We start from the raw sequence: 12,434 nt of genomic DNA on the forward strand, positions 1-12,434 counted from the left end.
AACTGTAATGAGGCAAAACAAGTTCCCTCTGGGATTAATAAAGTTTTTTGAATCTTGAATCTTTACAACAAATGTGCTCAGCTGAACATCCCCTCTTTATAAGAACTATCCCACTCCATCCCAACATACAACGTACAGAAACGTTCCCATTTCTAAAAGCAAAAACGTGCTGGTTTAACCCTCAAACTGCTCCACAGAAGATGTAGGAGAGAACAAACATACGGTACATAGTCAGAGAAATGATTTTAGTCTATTTATTATTGCAAAAACAATCCAGGAGAATGTGCACAAATAAGAAGACAGTGAGACACTCGAGAAGTCGACATGTGACTCTACAGCTGCAGCCGCACTGATGTGGCTTCATTTAGAATGAATTTGTCTCCCTTTCTTTTTGTGAAGATGAGCTTAAAGAGGATCTGAGGCAACAGGAAACAACTCATCAGATGACCGAAGTCAGAGTCATGAGGTACAGAGTTCAATCTGTGACAAAATAACGTGTTAACTTTAAACCGTCATGCGTTTCTCAAACACACAACATCTATTCTATCTTTTAGTCCGGTGCGTCTGATGTTTTAAACCATGTGAACTTTAAAATGTTCATCATACAAAATAAATAACACGGTTGTATAACAAAGAACAAGCTAATATGCAAAGAGACTAAACAGGTTTACATTTGTTCTATATGTGATTGGTGAACGTGTTTAATCCAAAACACACCGTGTTCCACTTTTATTAGAATTCATTACGTCCTACCTATAAAGAATAAGTAGGACCAAATAATATGAACAATATTTAAACAATATTTGAAAAATTACAGACCATGTTGTATTTTCTTATTGACTTAAATTAACTTATTCCCCCTTTTCTTAAATTTCATATTTCTTCATTTCATCATTATCTTGATTATGTTGTTTTGTTTTTTGCTTTTCATTTAACGAGTTAATTAATCTTTTTAAAATGCAAACTGAATAAAAACTTTGTTAAGATGAATTAACAGCATATTAATATTATTATATTAACAAAACGTGAGTGCTAACCATGCTACTGTAACTTTGAAGACATGAATAAGAGTCGAAAACATTTTCAAAAAGATGCTAACAGTCAAATCTCAGATTCTGTCAATTGATCAAAAAAAGCTTTTTTTACATTTAATAAAAATCACGTTGAAACGACAAGTGCACACGTTTATTCATTCCCATGGATACAAATATGTAAAAATAGAAACCTATAACATATCCATGCTGTCAGTTCTTTTTAAACTCTTCAGTTTCTGTCAGAGTTGTGATAAAATGTTGATATATGGACAAAATTCTATATTTTAGTCCTTCAGCATCTCATCATCAGACAAAGACACCTGGATTGTGAGATCCATGCAGTGATTCTCTCTCTAGGCTAATTAGTAAATCTCCCTTTTGTTTGTGGAGCTAATGAGTAATTAAAGGGAACCAATAGTAATAGTAAAAGTAATATATAAATTGAAATCATATTTTTCCACTTCGCAACATAAAAGAAATATAAGGCTACATTTATAAAACCTTCAGGGACCCAGACAAACCACTTTTTATGGAAGATTTGCAATTTGAATAAACAAATTACATTTTTTTTTTCTATTTTATTTTCCATTTTTTTCCATTTTTAGACAGCTTGTTACATCTGAAGGCAGACATTTTCCAATTTGCGAAAACAGTTTGGCAGGGCACAAGTTTGCGTTTTGGAATGGACAAGAACAATTTGGCAAGTGGAACCTGAAATGAATCACTTTAGGGAACAGTCAGCGATTTAACAGAAGTAAATATAGCTTCAGCTGAACAGACAGGACAATTTGAAGATATAAATTAAGTCACTTAAGGCATTATGTGACTTAAAAATATAGAAATAACAGTACTATGGGACACAAGAGGCAGTACAAACGAGCAGATGTGTCACTAAAGGGAACAAGTTAGTAAGTTACAGAAAGACATTTTTTAAATGTGAAAAATAAATACATAAATAATAATAATAATAATCTAAGAACATAATTTAATCCTCTCAGGAAACCAATTAGAAAAACAATGGAGCAAAGTGACGAAGAAGAATTAGTTGCCACACACTGGCAGCTTTTGGAACAATTAAAAATCCAAGTTTGAAATAATAAACTTAATATTCACTGAAGGGAATACATTAAAAAAATTGAGGAAATAAATAAATTCCCTATTTCAGGGAACCGATTAAGAATCTGAATTCTGAGGGAACACTTGAGGGAACAGTTACAGTTTAAATCAATAAATAAAAATGCATTTGTCGTTTATGGGAACTGACTGAGATCTAAAGTGAGATAATGCACATTTTAACAGGATATGCAAAGAAATGAATAACGTAAGGAAACAAATGAGGAAGCTGGTGGGAGAAGTTTTGAAGAAACAGCTGAACGCATGCAATGCTAACCCCCGTAAACAGCTGCTAACCGTAGTTAACTAGTAGTAAACCAAACGTTGTCGTTTTGGTGAGGCATTCAATGAGCTGCACCAAGCATCGTCATCGTCTTCTGAGTGGCTGCAGCTGCAGACTTAGGGTGACGAGCGTTGGAACTTTGGCCCCACAGAGGATTTGTAATATTAAACATGCATTTTCCATGCATTTTATGACAATTAGGCAGCCAGGCTTCAAAAATCGATTTGTGAAGGAGTGTGTGTGCACTGCTACACACACATAGTATCAAGTAGCTTTAGGAACTAAATTAGTCTGTAACAGGTCCTTTTTTCATTTCACTAGTTTGAACCTGGATTTGTTTATTTTTAGTAACACACAGATGGTGTGAAATCAGGTAAACACTGACCCTTGACCCATCACTCTGTCGATGTCATAAATACAAGAAGGAAGATGTTGATCTGGCTGTAAAGACAATAACAAAGGCCAGGAGAAACTAAACACTGTACCACCTACAATCACAACTTCTTCCTCTGGACTCGTCAATATTTCTTTTACTAATTACAATTTATTTTCTCAGAATTCTAATTTTAGTTTTGACATTTTCAAAACTGTTTGACTTTTATCTCAGATCCGAGCTGCTCATCTCAGATTTGGACTTCCTAGAACAGAATTTCACTTTAACTCGCCTGGCCCTCATCATCCTCTATGTTCTAACACTTACTCTCTCTCTCTCACACACACACACACACACACACACACACACACACACACACACACACACGCGCGCAGTAATCTAGAGATAAAATGTAGTAAATAAGTTAAAACCAGCATACAGCACTGTGGCAAGCAACATGGCACACACCACCTTTACGCTGAATAAATAAACCAATAAATAAACACTGCTTCAGTGTGTGTTTCAGTCCATGTCTGAGTGACAAGAGGTCCGATCTCTATGAGAGGTTATAGGTGTGTGTGTGTGTTATTTAATGTTCTTCAGCAGTGAGGTGCGGGCGTTCACCACAGCTTTGAAGGCGTCTTCGCTCCCAGGGGCGACGCATTTATCTGGGTGCAGCAGGACTGCGAGCTTCCTGTAGGCCTTGTTTACCTCCTCCCTGCAATGTCACAAAAAATATATGAACTAATCAATAAACTCAAAATGATGAGATAACCACTGTAAATATAAATGACAATTTTAGATTTTTATTTTCTGCTATTCAAACTTAATTTTAAGTTATATAAATAAATGTAGTTTTAATCATATGCAAACTATTTGTTTAGCATATGTTGTGTTTAGTTTAGTCTGCTTCTCTACTATATAGCTTATTTTCTGTTTTGTTCTTTATATCAGTAACTAATTGACATTAAATTAATTTTTAGTTAAATACACAGCTTGTTTTAACTTTTTCCGCGCGTGTTTTTTCGTCTGAGAGCAACAGCGGGATTTTTAAACTCTACACAACATTTCTACAACATTTCTCCAACTCAGGTTCGTTAAAGATGATTAATATTCAGCTTGTTCAGTGTGTGGAGTGCAGGATGTTTAGACCGTCTTCCACCTGTGACAGGTGTGTGCTAGTTAGCACTCTGACGGAGAAGATATCAGCGTTAGAGGAGCGCATCCAGACTTTAGAGAGTGACAGTAGTGTTATTTCTGTAGCAGACAGTCTGGGTGCCGCGGGCGGAGATAGCCAGTCCCCGACTCCGGCATTAGAGCCCTCACAGCGGGGCGAGTGGGTGACGACTCGGCGGCATACTCGATCAGCCAAAGCTAAGGCTAAGGCTAAAGCTAAAGCTAAAGCTAAGGCTAAGGCTAAAGCTAAGGCTAAAGCTAAAGCTAAGGCCAAAGCTAAGGCTAAAGCTAAGGCTAAAGCTAAAGCTAAGGCCAAAGCTAAGGCTAAAGCTAAGGCCAAAGCTAAGGCTAAAGCTAAAGCTAAGGCTAAAGCTAGCCCACCGGAGCACACCTCCCCCGCGCTTCACGTGTCTAACAGGTTTGCCCCCCTCAGTGATTCACCCGCTGAGAAACCTGGAAGAACTCTGGTCATAGGAGACTCGATCATGAGACACGTGAAACTAGCCAGACCTTTAGGGGCTCCAGCGGCTGTGGTCAGGTGTATCCCGGGGGCCAGGGTACCGGACATTGAAGGCAATCTTAGGGCCTTAGGACAGCATAGCTTTTCAAAGATAGTGGTACATGCTGGAGCTAACGATATACGCCTTCGTCAGTCTGAGGTTACCAAGAATAACTTTAAAGAGGTGTTTAAATTAGCGAAGGCGATGTCCGAAGTGGTAATCTTCTCTGGCCCCCTCCCAATGAGACGAGGTGACATAACCTACAGCAGGTTATGGTCGCTGAACCGCTGGATGTCCAGGTGGTGCTCCGAAAACAACGTGGGCTTCATAGATAATTGGAGGACCTTTGAGGGCAAACCTGGCCTGTTAGGGCGGGACGGTGTCCATCCCACTCGGGAAGGTGCTGCTCTCATTTCTTGCAGTATAGCTCATAGTCTAAGATCAGGCCTAGCTAGTCGCTGACTACCCAGAGTCCAGGCCAGGGAGCAGACAAACAGGCTAAACCAACCGTCTGCTAGCTGCACAGAGTCGTCACTCAGGGTTCAACATATTGAGACTGTGTCTGTTCCTCGAGCTAAACAAAAAGCTAGAAAAACCCAGAAAGTATGTTTTAATAATTTAATTAACATACAGACCTCAAATTCAGAGCACACTGATTGTGCAGCCAGCACCTCTGATCTGAAGTTAGGATTGTTAAATATTAGATCTCTTACATCTAAAGCTCTTACTGTTAATGAAACTATCACAGATCAGGAGTTTGATATACTCTGTTTAACAGAAACCTGGATTAAACAGGACGAGTATGTAGCTTTAAATGAAGCAACTCCTCCTGGATACAGCTACATTCACCAGCCTCGTCTGACTGGTAGAGGAGGAGGTGTTGCAGTTATTTATAATGATAAACTGACTATCGTACAAAAGCATGTACACAAATTTAAAGCTTTTGAATGTCTTTATAGTAACATAACAAGTATAGATACAAATATAAAGTCTGCTCAGCCGATCCCGCTAATTATCATTTACAGACCCCCAGGGCCCTACTCTGAATTTCTTTGTGAATTTGCAGATTTCCTTTCTAACCTAGTTGTTTCTGTAGACAAAGCGTTAATTGCTGGAGATTTTAATGTTCACTTTGAGAATCCAGAAGACCCTCTGAGAACAGCATTTATGTCCATATTGGACTCGCTAGGAGTAGATCAGTGTGTAGTAGGACCCACTCATAAAGCGGGTCACACCTTAGATTTAATAATATCCTTCGGTTTAAGTATAAGAAATTTACTTACGCTCCCACTGTCTGAAGTTATCTCAGACCACTATCTTGTTTCAACTACAGTGTGTCATATTAACAATGTATACTCAGCGCCGCGCTATCGCATTAAACGTACATTTACATCAACTACCGCACAGAGCTTTATTAGTAATCTTCCAGAGTTATCAACTTTGATCGGATCACCGTCTGACACCACAGAACTAGACCAGCCGACTGAATATCTCGAGTCGTCATTACGTTATACCTTAGATAAAGTAGCTCCAGTTAAAAGAAAAGTCATCAGAGATAAGAAACTTGCTCCTTGGTATAACGATGACACACGCGCCTTAAAACAGACTACTCGAAAGTTAGAACGTAAATGGTGCCAAACTAAATTGTCAGTATTTCAGATAGCGTGGAAGGAGAGCATCCTGAACTATAAAAAAGCTCTTAGTGCAGCTAGATCAACGTATCTCTCCACTCTTATAGAAAACAACAAAAACAACCCTAGATTTTTATTTAATACAGTAGCCAAATTAACTAGAAAGAAAACCACTGCAGATATCTCCACAACAACGTTGTGCAGTAGTGAGGACTTCATGAACTTTTTCAATAACAAAATTGTAAATATAAGGCAGAAAATTCAAGCTTTAAAACCAGACAATTTAGTTGACGCAGGTGACGAGCTAACCTCAGCAGATCAGTACCTAGATTACTTTACTCCCCTTGAAGAGAATGAACTAATTTCACTAATCTCTTCTGCAAAATCTTCAACCTGTACATTCGACCCTATACCGACACACTTTCTAAAACAGATAGTGCCAGAAATAATAGAACCCCTGCTGACAATCATAAATTCCTCACTCAGCTGTGGGTATGTCCCAAAGTGTTTTAAATTAGCAGTTATTAAACCGCTAATCAAGAAACCTGATCTCGACCCTTGTCAGCTGTCAAATTACAGGCCGATATCAAACCTCCCCTTTATCTCTAAGATTCTCGAAAAGATAGTAGCTGGGCAGCTATCCTCGTATCTTCATAGAAATAACATACACGAACTCTATCAGTCAGGATTTAGGCCTCATCACAGCACAGAGACGGCCCTTGTTAAAGTAGTAAATGACCTCCTATTGGCCTCTGATCAGGGTAGTGTCTCTATGCTTGTGCTACTCGATCTCAGTGCAGCTTTCGACACCATTGACCATAGTATTCTCCTTCACAGACTAGAAAATGATGTTGGAATTAGGGGAACGGCCCTCTCCTGGCTTAGGTCCTATTTGACTGATCGTTATCAGTATGTAGATCTAAATGGCGATTACTCCACATGCTCTCCAGTGGAGTTTGGTGTTCCACAGGGTTCAGTTTTAGGCCCACTGCTTTTTTCCCTCTACATGCTTCCTCTGGGCTACATTATCCGTAAACATGGTATTAACTTTCATTGTTATGCTGACGACACACAGTTATATGTTTCATCAAAACCAGATGAGATAAAACAGCTTAATAAAGTTGAGCAATGTGTAAAGGATATACGAGACTGGATGCTAATTAACTTCCTTCTGCTAAATCCTGATAAGACAGAAGTACTAGTTATAGGATCATCTGCAGCTAGAAGCAAGATGTTAGACCACACCGTAACTCTAGATGGCCTTTCCGTTACATCTAGTGCAACAGTCAAAGACCTTGGTGTGATTCTAGATTCCAGTCTTTCATTTGAAGCTCATGTAGATAATATCACCAGGACAGCTTTCTTTCACCTCAGAAATATTGCCAAGATAAGGAATATTTTGTCACTAAATGATGCAGAAAAATTAGTCCATGCTTTCATCACCTCTAGGTTGGACTACTGTAATGCCTTACTGTCTGGCTGTTCAACCAGGTGCATAAACAAGCTTCAGTTAGTTCAGAATGCAGCAGCGAGAGTCCTCACTCGAACCAGAAGATACGAGCACATCACGCCTATCTTACCTACACTTCATTGGCTCCCCGTGAAATTTCGCATTGATTTTAAAATACTACTTTTGACATTTAAAGCATTAAATGCTCTTGCGCCACAGTATCTAAGTGAACTGCTAGTGTCTTATGATCCACCACGCCTACTTCGATCAAAGGATGCTGGCTACCTGTCAGTGCCTCGTATCCTAAAAACTACAGCTGGGGGCAGAGCTTTTTCTTACAAAGCCCCAAAGTTATGGAATAGCCTTCCAAATAGCGTTCGGGACTCAGACACAGTCTCAGTGTTTAAGTCTAGGCTGAAAACCTATTTATTTAGTCAAGCATTTGAGTAAATAGATCTGGGTAGGACTCATGGACGTAGAGCATTATGGTGAACTGGTATGTTTAGATGCTGTCTTCCCAACTCTCACTGATCACTCGGGTTTGTTGATGGTGAAGTGTTTGGTTGCTCTACATCCCAGTGCGCCCTCATCTCTGTGTTTCCTTCTGAACCCACCCTTTTAGTTAGGCTGTCATAATTAGTCCTGCCGGAGTCCCTGCTGCACTACACTACATATACATTCACCTCAAACTTTATCTGACTGTGAATACAACTAACTGCAATCTCTCCTCTTCTCTCTCTGTCCCTCTCCCTCTCTATTTCCCTCTTCCTGTCTCTCTGTCGAGCTACACGTCATTCCACCCTTTGCCCTCTGGACCTGTCTGACTCGTCCTGATGCCCAACTTCTGGCTGGAGATCTCGTCGCCTTGATCCACCGTTTGCCCTTTGGGATGCGTTTGGAGACTGGATTGGTCACAAGCTACTATGATGTCGGTCCTGGCCTCGGCGGACGTCGGAAGCTGTTTCTTGGAGGTCTCGACTCAACGCTCGATAGTCAAGGAATGGAACAAGTCTGCCTGCAATTAACTAACTGGACTCCATATTAACTTAAAGACATTAACTGTTATACTGGACTGCCTGCTGCCTACACAGCATGTAATCACCCATATGAGGATGGGTTCCCTGTTGAGTCTGGTTCCTCTCAAGGTTTCTTCCTGTTGCCTTCTCAGGGAGTTTTTTCTTGCCACTTTCGCCCTCGGCTTGCTCATCAGGGACAATCACATTATTATGACTCATACACATACACTGTTCATGTACTGTTCTTTGGTTGTGTAAAGCTGCTTTGTGAAAATGTCAATTGTAAAAAGCGCTCTACAAATAAAATTGAATTGAATTGAATTGAATTTGCAGAATTTGCTTTGCGTTGTGCACAAATCGTTTTGAGTTTCCTTTAACACATCCATCTGTTTGCAGTTACATGTATAATTGGTTTTTAGTTAAATGCATGAACTCGTTCTAACTGTTTACAGTTATATACGGTTTCTATGTATAACCTAACATAGTTTTAGTCAGTTTTAACAGAAACATTTGAGGGATTCTTAGAATAGTTGGTTATTTACTAAACTTTCATGTAGTTTGTTTTCAGCTACTGTCTGAATGGATTAGTTTGTAGTTACCAGCCTCATTATGACTTGTGGAAAGTGCATTTAGTTCATTAATATGATACTGAAGCTAAAACATTCACTAAAAAGATAAAGAAATATCTACAGAGCATCAGCTGCACTTAAAGCTGTAAATCCTGAGATGTGAGGTTATTTCTCAATTTTCACTGATTATAAGTGGACACAGAAAACCAAATGTGCTGCCGGGGTTCCTGTACCAACACAGAACCCAGGACTGTCTACGTACCGCGTGGCACCAGGTTTGACACCCAGCATGTCCCAGGAGTCTTTGCTGTTGCGGATGCGTCGGATGGTGTCCGCCTGCTCTTTGGTGAAGCCGACACTGACCTCCGACACCGGACGCTTTCCGCCGTTCTCACACATGTCAGTGATGGACGAGAAGAAAGCCTAAGCAGACACACACACACACACACACACACACACACAGTCAAACCTCTTTCTTTTAATAAAACTGTGGGACTTCGCATGTGTGGACATATAAACCTGAAACATCTCGTTGATGCCCTCTCCACTTTGTGCTGATGTCTCAAAGTAATGAAAACCTCGAGACTCAGCCCACAGACGTCCCTCCCCCTCGTCCACCACCCGCCGCTTCGTCAGGTCCACCTGCCCAGACAGACAAGTGAAATTCACCGTTTTTCTTGCTTTACACCATCATTTCCATTTACTCTGTCTCAGCCTGTGTACAAACCACCCCCCATCACTGCATTTCAGTCTTCAGCCCCATCATGATCAGAACTCTTCACCATCTACCAACTACAGTATCTGCATGAAAGAATTTAAAGTCTAGGAGATGAACTGATGAGTCCAACCTTGTTGGCGCAGACAACGAACACGATGCTGTCCATGTTGGCCTGAGAGCCCATTTCTTGTTTCATCTCCCCCAGCCAACTGTCGAGAGCATCGAAACTCTCCCTGAGGCCGACGTCGTAAACCAGCAGCACCCCCTGGCTGTCTTTATAAAACTCATTACGCACCTGACAGACAAGACGGAGAGAAAAACACAGAAAAGCACAAAGGATGAGAGGAGGAATCGGGAAAACAGGTGGAGGGAAGGAGGAAAGAAGCTGTTGGTGAAGATTCTCAGTCGTCCAGGTGAAGTTATCTGGAGGCTGAGTCATGGCAAAACCTGGAGTACAAATCTGTGTCTCTAACCAACTTCTTCAGACTGAAGAAGCTACTTGGATGAGAACGTTTCAACCTAACAACAAGGAAGTCCAGCTGCCATGACTCAACTTCCAGGAAAGAAGCTAGTTCAACAGCATCACCTGCTGGCAGGTTTCCAGCCTTACAACTCATCCATATTGGTGACTCCTGACCCGGTTGTATGAATACAGTATTTTTCCACCTTGTTTTTACTGGTGGAAAAAACAGACAATGCTGAATTTAATGAGAATCACCCAGGTTAATATAAAGCTGAGTACTGAGGTTAAAGGTTAAAAATAAATCACATCTGTGACTCACTTCATAGAAGAAAGGATGACCGGCCATGTCGAAGATGTTCACTTTGATTTCTCTGTCCCGAACCTGCACTCTGACAACACACAGTACTACAGTAACACACATACTAATACACAATACAACATGTTTGTTACACGATGATTAGGATAAAAGATGCTCTGTGAAGAATATGAAAACATAAAACATAAAGCAACTCCGAGTATATACTTACTTGGTGACTCCATAGTCAATACCAATAGTGGCCAAATACTTGGGAACAAACCTCTTCTCACAATAACGTTTGATGATGCAGCTCTAGAAAAGAGAACAAGCTACAATGACTAACAGTATGTTTCACGCCAGACTCCCTTTATAAATCTAACAAATTAAAGGCAAATTGCTTATAGGCAAAAATACAAGAACGGCAAACAATAATTTCTTATGTTTGGATCATTACCCTCCCATAATACATTATTCAGCAAACCCACCAAGCTGATATATCTGCATTATAAAATATATAAAACATTTTAACTAGTTCACTTGTGTATAGTCATCAGCTGTTGCTTTTTCTCCTGAAGGAAGAGTTCAAAATAAAAATTTAAATCAACAGGATACTACAAAGGTATTATATGATCATTTAAGAGTAACTACATTCTCTTGACTCATTTGTCAGAAAAAATATCCATAAAACCGAAATTGCATCGTTACAACATCGATGCTTTTAGCTGGTTCAATGCAAGAAGCTGGTGTTCATAAGAAATTAATTATTTAACTTAATAAGATCACTGCATCCCGGAATTCACATAATAAGCCAGTCTTTCAAAATTAGCATTCGTGAATGTTGCCCTGTGTAGGGACTATGTGCAGTAAGTGGGAAAGCGTGAGAATAATTGATTTGTATAAGGGGTCTGGCTTCAGAAAGAATAGCATCAATTAAGAGCCAAAAAAATCACCAATATGATACCAAGTGCACAACAAATGTCTGTGATAAAATATGATGACACATATTAAATCAAGTTAGACAGATCCATCGGTAATTAGCTCTTAAAGGCGGCTTTTTTAAAGCTTTACCACAGCTAGACACTAAAACCAACCAGACTTCAATATGGTGTTTAGCCTAAAATAAACTGGTGGTCATTTACCTTTCCAACCTCGGCATTTCCAAGGCTAATCACCTTCACACGCAGCGATTTCTTATTGTCTCGTCTTTTCGGTGCGTTTGTCTCCATTGAATTTCTTTTCAGTTGCCGTTTTTGAAGTGAACTGTTCAGGATACCGAAGAGTAGACGGAGGAATTCAGTGTTGACAGATGCGGCTGTTGTTGTTGGCAGCGCAGCTAACTATGCTAACTAGCCGTTAGTAACGGGCTAGTAATTAGCAAGACCCCCTACCTATTAGCTGTAATAGTGTTAATTAAACACACCGCATTGTTTTATTTTAGCATTAGCGCTAATGTTTTGGTTCAGCTGCCATTCTAACACACAGCTGAGCCACAGCGAGCCTTCTAGCCTCATAGCATGAACGCTAACTAATACGTTTTCCGCTCACTCTTTTCAAAATAAAAGCACTTCAGGAAGCAGACAAACACATGTGGACGGAAGTCTGAACAAATAAAACACAACATCAAGGTGCTGCTGTGGTTGAATAAGAGAGATTACCTGAGCCCATGGCTCCATCTTCTCCTAACGTTAATATTTATTTTAACCTCATCTCAAAGTCATTTTCTGGTATTTTACAATTTAAAAAGTGTTAAAGTTATGATGCTTAAAACACCCTAATTTCAAAAGCCATTCATTTTTATTTTACACAAATG

General features: G+C 39.8%; 1 protein-coding gene across 2 annotated transcripts; it reads right to left on the reverse strand.

The window, feature by feature from the left end:
* Positions 1–1,171: 1,171 nt before the first annotated feature.
* Positions 1,172–12,158, reverse strand: dnajc27 (DnaJ (Hsp40) homolog, subfamily C, member 27). 2 transcript variants are annotated; one of them, XM_026363973.1, is made up of 7 exons: positions 11,764–12,158; positions 10,854–10,936; positions 10,646–10,715; positions 9,994–10,158; positions 9,665–9,787; positions 9,408–9,568; positions 1,172–3,521 (listed from the first exon to the last, which is right to left on the reverse strand). In XM_026363973.1, exons 1-7 carry the CDS (start codon positions 11,848–11,850, stop codon positions 3,389–3,391), a joined length of 822 nt encoding a protein of 273 aa, XP_026219758.1. In that variant the 5' UTR covers positions 11,851–12,158; the 3' UTR covers positions 1,172–3,388. The 2 variants fall into 2 exon arrangements, with proteins under 2 accessions (XP_026219758.1, XP_026219759.1); XM_026363974.1 differs by lacking the exon at positions 9,665–9,787.
* Positions 12,159–12,434: the final 276 nt, after the last annotated feature.

Source organism: Anabas testudineus, chromosome 2, assembly GCF_900324465.2.
Source record: "Anabas testudineus chromosome 2, fAnaTes1.2, whole genome shotgun sequence".
NCBI classification, from domain to species: Eukaryota; Metazoa; Chordata; class Actinopteri; order Anabantiformes; family Anabantidae; genus Anabas; species Anabas testudineus.

Bases quoted from the DNA above. Each gene is read 5' to 3' on its own strand.
- dnajc27 (XM_026363973.1), bottom strand. From the start codon at position 11,850: ATGGAGACAAACGCACCGAAAAGACGAGACAATAAGAAATCGCTGCGT. The intron at 9,788-9,993 runs GTTGGACTCATC...CTGTCTGGGCAG, and splicing joins TCGTTGTCTGCGCCAACAAG to GTGGACCTGACGAAGCGGCG. The intron at 9,569-9,664 runs GTTTATATGTCC...GTGTCTGCTTAG, and splicing joins GCATCAACGAGATGTTTCAG to GCTTTCTTCTCGTCCATCAC.